Source organism: Petaurus breviceps, unplaced genomic scaffold (genome assembly GCF_028583685.1).
Source record: "Petaurus breviceps papuanus isolate PSGF00001 unplaced genomic scaffold, PetGlider_PUasm1.0 90895, whole genome shotgun sequence".
Taxonomy (NCBI): domain Eukaryota; kingdom Metazoa; phylum Chordata; class Mammalia; order Diprotodontia; family Petauridae; genus Petaurus; species Petaurus breviceps.
This window is the reverse complement of record NW_027187372.1, coordinates 25,746,372-25,757,111: the sequence shown is the minus strand read 5'-3', so window position 1 is coordinate 25,757,111 and position 10,740 is coordinate 25,746,372. Positions and strand designations below refer to the sequence as shown.

General features: G+C 41.7%; 1 protein-coding gene across 1 annotated transcript; it reads right to left on the bottom strand.

Annotated features, from left to right (window-relative positions):
* Positions 1-339: 339 nt before the first annotated feature.
* Positions 340-1,425, bottom strand: GPR25 (G protein-coupled receptor 25). Its single transcript, XM_069074334.1, has one exon. The coding sequence runs from the start codon at positions 1,423-1,425 to the stop codon at positions 340-342; it is 1,086 nt and encodes a 361-aa protein (XP_068930435.1).
* Positions 1,426-10,740: the final 9,315 nt, after the last annotated feature.

The following is a 10,740-nucleotide window of genomic DNA, read 5'->3' as shown; positions in this document are numbered from 1 at the left end:
TATTTCCAGTGCCAGTGACCAACCTCCTCTTAAGCAGAAGGGACAGTGAAGAGAATGGTCCCCAGGTCCAAACAGAGGAGTAAAAGGAAAGTGTGGCTTAGCTGCCCTGAGCTGGCAGAGGGTGCCCTGTTTATTGGTCTTGGAGCCCTGGAGAAGCACCGCGTTCAAGCGCAGGAATCCAGGCAGAGAGGCTGGTGCTGTTTGCTTTGAGAAGAGACATCTAGAGGAGAGGGATAGCCATGCTGCCTGCCCACCTTTTACCTGCTCCTTTCCGTTCTTTGGCGCTCCTGCTTCCTGCGTGCCCTCCCTTTCTCTCACGGATTTGGGAGTAAGGAAAGTCTAGGGACCATGCGGGTGTTCCGTGTCCGTCCCAAGGCCCGGCCTTGGAATATGGAACTGTCCCCCGCTGAGAGAGATGAGGGTTGAGCTCACTCTGCTGCCCAGGGGAGGGCGAGTCTTCTTGCATGACCCCCGAGCCCGAGCCCGGAAGGATCGATCTAGAAGTAGGTAGATGATGGGGTTGGCACTGCCGCTGACAAAAGCGAGGCAGGTAGAGAGGGTGAGGCCCCAGCGCAGTGCCAGAAGCAGCGGGCAGTCTAAAGGCAGAGTCCTCAGGTGGGCAATGTGGAAGAAGCTCTTCAGGATGCTGAAGGGCAGCCAGGAGCAGATGAAGGTGCCCACGATGGCAAAGATGATCCTCAGCGAGTTCTTCCGGGCCCGGCCCAGGTGGGGAGGGTTCCAGAGACGCTGAGAGATGAGGGAGTAGCAGAAGAGGATGATGCCCGAGGGGAGGACAAATGTGAGGAAGAGGACCAGGAGGCTGAGCCACTGGAAGATGTCGGCAGGGTCATCCCCACACAGGCTGCCCGGACCCACTGGCATGGGCAGAAGTTTTCTATAGACCAAGGAGGGAACGCCAGCCAGAATGGAGACCGTCCAGATCATGCCGCATGTCGTCAGCATGCAGCCCTGGTTCCGAAAAGGTCTAGCATCCAGGAGCTTCACCACGGCTAAGTATCGGTCAACACTCATGCCAGCCAGAAGCAGGATACTGGCGCACCGAGTCGCTGCAATAATAAAGCTGCTGAGCTTGCACAAGCCCTCCCCAAAGGTCCAGAGGCCACCCAGCCCTGTAGCCGTGGCCCAGAATGGCAGGGTGACCACAGACATCAGGTCCGCCACAGCCAGGTGGAGTACAAAGGTATCCACGAGTCGCCGGGGGCCCTGCTGCCCAGCCAGCAGCCAAATCACATACGAGTTGCCCACCAGCCCTGCCCCAAAGGCAGCCAGGTAGAGGAGAGGTATAAAGACGTGGCCATAGGGGAGGTCAGGAGTGGGACAGAACACTGGCTCCTCGTAGTCCCCTGACCACTCATAGTTCTCAGTTCCCTCTCCAGGGCTGGGGCTCCAGGATTCTGTTGTCATGGTGGTCGGCCTGTTGAGAATGACTCTCAGCCTTGGACGACCCAGAGGGCTTCGCTGTTTTAGATTTTCTACAATGCCATCTGGGGCAGCCAGTTAAGATGTTTGCTTCACTACTCATTCCCCGACACCTCCCTTCCTGCTACCCCAAGTTAAAGGTGGTTAGAGGGAGGGAGAGGGGTGGAGATAGAAGTGGGTGGAGAAAGAGCTTGTAGAAGAGAAAGATGAAGAAGAGCTAACCCAGCCATATGACTAATGAGGGCAAAGAGTGGATCTGGTCTGAAGGACCTTGGGATTCATGAGTGCCACAGCGGGAGGCAGGACAGAAGACAGAACAGTGGTGGATGTTAGGGCTGCTTCACACCTAGGCTCAGAGTGAGGAGACTAGAGGACTTTCAACCTGTATTTTCTCCACATCCACAGGAAGACCACAGTCTTTATTAAGCTCATTTATTAAGCATTTACTATGTGCCAAGTTCTGTGCCAAGTACTGGGGATACAAAAAAATTCAAAAGCCAGCCCTTGTTCTTGTGCAGTTCAGTTTAACATCTGACAACAATGTACAAACAAGCTTGATAGAGGATAAATGGAAATAATCCATAGGGGGAAGGCACTAGAATGAAGGGAGATTGGGAAGGGCTTCCTATATGAGGTAGGATTTTAGCTGGGACCTGAAGGAAGCCAGGGAAGCCAGGAGGTGGAGATAGGAGGGAGAGAATTCCAGGCATGGGAGTCAGCCAGTGGAAATGCCCAGATTTTTTTCTTTCTCGTGGTTTTCCCCTTTTGTTCTGATTCTTTTTTCACAACATGACTAATGTGGAAATATGTTTACTCTCAGCTTTGTTGTCTTGGGGAGAAGGGAGGTGGGGGGGGTGGAATTTAGAACTCAAAATCTTATAAAAGTGAATGTTGAAAACTAAAAATGAATGAATGAATATGAATGAATAAAAGAAAATGTCCAGAGTTTGAGATGGAGCATCTTTTTGGAGGGACAGTGTCATTAGGAAGGTATACAGGTTAAGAAGAATAGGAAGGTAGGGGCGGCTAGGTGGCACAGTAAATAGAGCATTGGCCCTGGAGTCAGGAGGACCTGAGTTCAAATCCAGCCTCAGACACTTAACATGTATTAGCTGTGTGACCTTGGGCAAGTCAATTAATGTCAATTGACCTGCCTTCCCCCTCCAAAAAGCAAAAAAAAGAAAACACTAGAAAGGTGGCAGGGGTGGGTCGGGAGAGGAGAATGAGGGAGCTCATTAAGGGCTTTGAATGCCAAACAAAGGTTGATGCCAGAGGTGATAGGGAGCCACTGTAGTTAATTGAGTAGGTGAGAGTGAACTGGACAGACCTGTGCAGTGCTGGGAGTTGGGAGTCCTGAGTTCTAAACCTTTACTTTGCTACCAGCTAGCTTGGTATTGTTAGGTGATTCACTTTACCTCTCAATGCCCAAATGTTCTTGCTTATCAAATCAATGTAAGGACCTAATGTTATTTTGTTGTCCTAAAGATCAAGTGAAATAATGTATGTGAAAACACATTGAAAAAATCAAACGTTGGGACAGCTAGGTGGCATAGTAGATGGAGCACCGGCCCTGGAGTTAGGAGGACCTGAGTTCAAATCTCGGTTCAGACACTTTCTAGCTGTGTGACCATGGACAAGTTACTTAACCTCTAATGCCTCAAAAAAAAAAAATCAAATGTCCTCTGTTGAAATGTCAGGGACCCCTTATGTAAATGCTGGGTGCTGTTGATGATTTTTCCCATTTTTGAAGATGAAGAGCCATTATTGCATTATTAGTCAGTATCCCTCACAAGGTAGGTCCAAGACGGGCATGGGGAAGATGGGATAGTGGAGAAAACAGTGCATTGGGAGGTGGGAGCTTGGGGCTGAATCCTAGCTCTTCTCTGTATCACTTGTGACCTTGGGCAAATCACTTCTACAGTTCCATTCTGTATAAAATGATGGGGTTGGACTAGGTCAGTGGTTCTCATGCTGTGGGCTTTGCAATGATTATAAAGGATCCACCTCAGTTAGTGATTCAACCTAGCAAATAAACAGACATTCCTGCTGGAGTCTCACTGAATAATGTCTCACATACCCATGTGCTACTCACTACTTTTCAAGTGTAGGCAGATGTTGTTGTGATGAATTAGTATTCAAGTTCATTAAAATGAATTAATGATTATTTTAATATTTTATATATAATACATTATATAATAAACATATTAAACATTACATACAAACATAACATAATACATTATGTTACATATAAAATATAACATATTATGTTATACTTAAACATAAAATACAAATATAACTCACTATATTATAGATTATTAAATATATAAAATAATATTTATGTATTATATTAGAAATACATTAAATTTAGATATATTTATAAAGGATATACAATATATTTGTATATTATTATAAAATTATTAAAATAAATTCATAAAAGCATGAATGAATTCATAGTAGAGCCATAACACTGGAAGAAACCTCAGAGAACATCCACTCCAACTCCACAGTTGAGAAAACCAAGACCCAGTGAGATGAAATTGGAATTTGAACCCAGGATCTCTTAGCCCACCCATTTTCCACTAGACCTCACTATATAACTATTGACTTTTTTTGGGGGGGATTTTAGAGGGGGAAGGTAGGGCAATTGGGGTTAAGTGACTTGCCCAAGGTCACACAGCTAGTTTTGTGTTAAGTGTCTGAGGCTGGATTTTAACTCAGGTCCTCCTGACTCCAGGGCCATTGCTCTATTCACTATGCCATCTAACCACACCATAACTATTGACTTTTGATCCTCATTTTTTTTTCTCAACAGATTCCAATAGTGCAAATACGATCATGTGTGGCCGGGAAGGGGGATATAATTTTGTCTTGTTTTGCATTAAATATAGTCCTTATACTGAGCAAGGTTGAGATCTACTGACCCAGATGATCTGTGAGGTCTCTTCCAGCTCTGAATCCTGTGGTTTTAGGCCTCTTCTGACTCACCCTCCATCTTCCACTCAGGAAGTGGATTACCCTGTCCATTTCTGAGGGGCAGAATTGTTCCTTGAGGGGCCTCGCCTCTGCACCTCCTGGCCCCAGGCCCATTCACCACAAACTGAGGAGCACTGACTTGGGAATCAGAGGACCTGGCTTACAATCCTAGTTTTGATCCTTACTGCTAGGGGCATGCAGCTACAACTGGCTTACAAGAGAATTGTTTCATTTTATTTATTTTATTTATTTTTTTAAAGCAATTAAGTAACTTGCTCAAGATTACACGGCCAGTTATTTCTGGGTGTGGTGATTAGTATCTGAGCCCGGATTCGATCCCCCTGGTCATCCTGACATTGGGGCCAGTTCTCTTACTTGCTGAGCCACCTGGCCACCCGAGAATTATTTCATTTTAAACGCAAACATGGGAAGAGTTACAAATTAGGGCTTGATTTACTTGCCTAGACAAGAAAGAGACGGAGAAAATGTTAGTAGTGAAGATTCATAAAAGTGTGTCAAGCATACATTTTTTTTCTTCCTGGAGAGTTGGTCCCACTTTTGACACTACTGTGTGTAGTAACGGGGTAATTAAATAACATGAAAAGGCATTTGTGAAATACCTTCTGTGTATCAGTTGTTGTTGTTGAGTGCCAGGACTGGAGTCTGGAGGACCAGAGTTCAAATCCGGCTTCAGACACTTACTAGCTGTGTGACCCTGGGAAAGTCACTTCACCCTGTTTGCCTCAGTTTCCTCATCTGTAAATGAGTTAGAGAAGGAAATGGCAAATCACTCTAGTATCTTTACCAAGAAAACCCCAAATGGGGTCAGGAAGGATCAGATACGACTAAAAACAACTAAACAATAATGTATGTGTGGGTGTATATGTATATGTATATGTATATTATATATATATAATATATACATATAGCACATATATAAATACTATATACAGTATTTATTTAATGGGACTATATACATATATATTTATCTATATAGTTAATGGAATTATATACATATAGTTCCATTAACTAGCAAGAGTTCCTCAACAATCAGTGCATCAGAAGTTTTTGTCTGGGTTCTTTTTTTTCATCATTGTTGCTATATCACTATAGAGTCATTACAATACAGTGTTTTTCTTTCTGATTCTCTCACTGTGCATTCATTTCTGTGATTCTTCTCAGTAGATACTCTTATACAAGTGGTTTTCTCAGGTTAGTGTTTAAATGAGTTCTACATAGTTCTACTATACATACATGAGTTCTACAGAGATCTACAAAATGGATATAGGCTAATCTTTGTTACTTTGATTTGTCTTCTACTTGGGGTGATATATCACAAAGTTAAAGGTGAAGTTAACTGTCCTAAGAATCAGAGTTGTAAGTATGCCTGGGGCAGATTCGGTTGGGGTTGGAGGGCAGTGGGAATGTGGAAGAAGAGCCTGAATCTTGGTAAGTCAAGCCAGGAAAGGGGGTGGCTGTCCTTCAGAGACTTTGGCTCTCAACACAGTGGAGGTTGATGGGAAGGCCCTGAAAGATTCATAGGTAAGATTTAGGGACGCTTTTGTTGTAGGAAGGACATATCCCCACTGCCACCATGCTGGCTTCCTCAGGAAGGGACCTCTCTCCTGTTGGCATCCAAACTTGTTCATGGTGTTTCATTTCCCAGAAACAAAACCTTACAAATATCAGTTACATTTAATCTTCTCTAGTGCTTCTGAAGATAATGAATCTGTTTCTCTCTTTGTGATTCATAACTCCACAAATCTGCATGTCATCCTTACTCACATCCTTGGGAATCCATTACCTTCAGCCCCTATTCCCTAGACATGGAAATGGATTTAAAATATTTGTCCAATAGTGTCCAAAAATGAGTCAGAAGCAGAATCAGAACCCAGAACTCCTGGTGCTTCCTCACAGCCAACTCAACTGGGTGTAGCTGCCTGCTTCTCAGATTCAGAGAATGGGGGCAACTTTGGTTTGGCACATAGAGAGCGTGAGTGATCCTGAAAGCCAGAAATGAGTCGAGAGAAAACTGCTAGGGAAATTGGTCTGGGTGGCTAGATGGGTTTAGAAGGGGAAGAAGATGGTTTTAGAATAGAGAAACAACTAGATAGGCCCAACACCAACTTATGATTTCTGCTGGGGATCTGGCCTCTTGACCACTACAAATTTAAGGTCCAAATTATAGGGCGGGCTTCTCCTAGGGTAGTGGGGGAGATCCACAGGGCCAGTGAGAACTTCTGTACTTAGGTATTAAAAAATAGATTCTATTGATGGACTTCGTTTTTATAATAGTCACTTCCAGATATGATTAAAAGTTAACCTTCCTCCCCCAACAGCCCTCCATTGCAACAAAGGAAAACAGTTAAGCAAAATCAACTGATTAATAGTATTTGCAATAGTCAGCACTCATAGCTTCCCATCTTTCTACTTACAAATGGGAGGTGCTTCCTCCTCTCTGGGGCCAAGATCAGTCATTACAATTACTCAATATCCAGCTCATTTTTCTGTTTGCATTATTTTAGTCACTGTGTACAGGTTCTTTATTCATTTGACATACAACTCCTCATATTTCTCTGATCTACACTTAATTTTTCTAAACCAAGGAAGGACCTGAAATTACCTGGCCTTCCAGGGTCATGTCCAACCGGAACTACAAGGGATTGTGTTCCACCTTCTCACCAGACTGTCTCAGACTGCCCCAAGACTGATTTTTGTTTCCTGCTCATACCAACATATTGGCTCCTTGGGGACAGAATGGGCTTAGGGGAAAAAAGTCAACAAAGTCAGTTCTTTTTTATTGGCACCATTGACAAAGAGTCAGCAGGGGTTCCCAGATCATTCTAATTTGGCTATAGAATGATCTATCTAAGCCTGTGTTCTTATCTTTATTGGTGTTTCATTTGCTTGGTATGTCTCCATGATTTTCTCTATCAAACCCTATTCATCCTATAAGTCTCTCCTCCCTCACCTCCATAAAGCCCCAGCCACCCCCTCCCACATGCCCCATTTATAAGAGAATTTGAGACTGGTAAGGGACCTTGGACACTTTAGAAACCAATCCCATCATTCTACTGAAGAGGGAACTAGTGCCCAGAGGACAGGGGACTTGCCCAAGATCATAATTAGTTTAGTAACAGAGTTAGGATGAGAACCTAGGGGTCCCAGTTTCCAATTCTTCTCCAATTCTTTCTTCTAGCCTGCACTACCTTGTCTGGGTTTTTTCCTCATCTATCAACTGTGGTTGGACTGGAGGACTACAGAGGTCCCTGCCAGGAACCAACATTCTATGACCCTATGACAATTTCCCACTTGATCACTTAATATGTTTTCCTTCAATTTTTTCATGTGTAAAAGTTTTCTCTTCCCAAGAAGTTAAGTTCCTTAAAGGAAGAGATTGTGAGGTAGACAGACAGATATAAATATGTATGTGTGTATATCTATATACACAAATATCTCATCTCAGAATGGTTTGAATGGTCCACTATTTTAAAAAGCTTCAGTACTAAATACAAGACATGATGGGGAAGGATACTGCCTGGGTTAGAAATGAACATCCAGGCTTCAGACTAAGCCCGTATGATGACTCATACGGAAGCCCTGTGGACTGCTGCCGTACACAGATAATAGAGTAATTACATGGTACTTGCATAGATTGTCTCATTGAACCTCACCACAACCCTATGAGCTAGATAACAAACGTATTATCTTCATCCCCATCTTGCAGATGAGAAAATGGGCTCAGTGAGGTTAGTGCTCAAGATAAAATGGCTAGTGTTGGATTTCAACCTGAATCTTCTAACTGCAAGACCAATCCTCTTTCCATCAAATCATGCTGCTAAGACATAGATCTAAGTTAGATTCCCCTTCTTGTGGCTATTTGGGGACTTTAGGTGGGGGTTAGTGATCAATCAACAACAATTTATTAAATTTCCACTATATAGCTGGCACTGTGCTAGGCATGGGATGCAAAGACAAAAAATGAATCCCTAACTCTCAAGGAGCTTACTAGTGGGAGATACGATGTATACATATCTAAGTTTATAAATAATGTGTGCAGAAAAATGCAAATAAATATAAATACAAATATTTTATTTAATATAAATGTAAGAAATATATTTAACATAAATTATATTTAATATCAATACAAGTATAGTTAAGGATGAGGTTGTTAGGCAGAGGGGACACTAGCAGTTTGTTGAGGGTGGTAGTGGATCAGGAAAGGTTTTATGTAGAAGATAGTGCTTAAGCTGGATCTTGAAGGAATGGGGAATTCTATGAGACGGAAATAGGCAAAGGAATGCATTCCAGATGAGGGGTGACCAGTTCAAAAGAATGGAAGTAGAAAAGGGTACCTAGAGGAGGCCAGTTTGGTGGAACCAGGAATAGGTTTATAAGTTTAATGAGTCTGGAAAGATAAGGTTAGGATCAGCTTGTGAAGGTCTTTAAAAATCAATTAATTTTTATTTTTATCTTAACGGCAATAGGGAGCCACTGGAGTTTATTGAGGAGACAGACATTGTCAATTTTGAACTCAAGGAAAATTGCTTAAGTAGATAAATTAGAGAGAAAAGAGACTTGAGATAGGGATGCTTGTTAGGAGGCCTCTGTAACAGTCCAGACAAAAGTTGTTGAGGACTGGAATTAAAATGGTCATTGAAAGAAGGGGTCAGATTTGAAAAATAAGAGATGTGTAGTAAAAATGGCAAGATTCAGCAAATGATTAGGCATGTGGGGTGAGGGAGAGCAAAAAGTTGATGATAATGCCAAAGTTGTGAACCTAGGAGACTAGCAAAATGGGGGTTCCTTTCATGAACAGATGTTTGGTAGAGGGAAAGATTTGGGCGAGAAGATAATGAATTAATTCTGTTTTGGAAATGGAGCATGTTGTTGTCAAAGAAAGACTTCTGTGTTGTTCTTGCTTTGTATCAGATTACTTCACAAAGTTTCTTAAATGAGACAAAATGTGCAAACCCTGAAAAATTTCAAAAGTCATAGAAAATATTTTGAGAAATAATAATCCCAAGAGGATAAAACTTCCTGTTTTTCTCAAATGCAAGAAAGTGGTGGAGATAATAAAATGGTCCTGATTTTCAAATGAATTTTGTTATTACATTAAGTTCTATAAAATCCATTTCATAATTTCATTGGTATATCATTAAAACTATAAATTAACTTTGGTGGTATTATCATTTATTATGCCTATATTGACATGATCCAGCCATGAGCACTGAATATTCCTCAAGTTAAGTTCTTTATTTCTTTAGAGCACTTAGTAATTTAATCTATATAAATCTTTCATGTGCGTTGGTAGATTGATCCCCATATACTCAATCCATTTTGAAGTTATTTGGAAATGGATTTCTTTTTCTATTACTGCCCCCTGTATTGTGTTATTATTATATAAAAATATCATTGATTTAAGGGCTTATTTTGTAGCCTTCAACTTATTTCAGTTTTTAAAACTGCATTTTCTGTGTTTTTTTTTTCTAAAAAGGAGTTTTCTTTCATTATTTTATCTTCTCTTTCTGCCTATTCTAGATCTTTATTCCTCAGTTCATGGCCATTATACTTAATCTTTCTTTCTCTAGTCTCTGTATTTCTCATGGAATTATAGCTTCTTAAAGGTACCAATTTTGGGCTCCATTCACCAAAGTTTTTGTTATTCATTGCCTTAAAAGATTTTGTCCAATGGGCTCCCTTTTCTATTATGCCTCATTCTTAGAAATGTTTCTGTACATGATAGAGGGGATATTGTCCAATGGTAGGAGTTTTTATTTGTCCCTAATTATGTATTTCATTTGCCCTTTGTCCTGCCTATGGCTAGTTTTCCCCCATTTGCCAAGAAATTTTCTCTGGCACTCTATGGGAGGGTCCATGCCTTGCCTTGGTGTTGCCCCTGGGAGCTCTGATTTGTCCTGAGGCACTATGAGTGATCTTTGTAAGCACCAAATACCCATTATACCCATTTTAAGGTCCTCATTTCCTTTTCAAGAATATTGCTTCTTCATGGCAACATTTGTCAATGCTAGGTATTTCCTCCTATTATTGAAATGAGATTTCCCCTTTTCTTTCCCCCTCTATGAATTCCACCCTTTGCCTCTGTGTACATTCTCCTGTAAGGTTCTCTTCTTCCTAAAAGACTACAGAAGTTATTTTCCCTTTATTGTTAAACCCTTGACTTGATTAGGGTACAACACCTATTTTCCTGTATTTTCTTCATCCTCCTCACCTTATATGCACCCTCCTATTCTGTAAGTTCCATTAAAAAAAATGGTTTACCTGTAGGCAGTGATAGGACGTCAATGATTATGTCAGGCCTATCTC

Bases quoted from the DNA above. Each gene is read 5' to 3' on its own strand.
- GPR25 (XM_069074334.1), bottom strand. From the start codon at position 1,425: ATGACAACAGAATCCTGGAGCCCCAGCCCTGGAGAGGGAACTGAGAAC.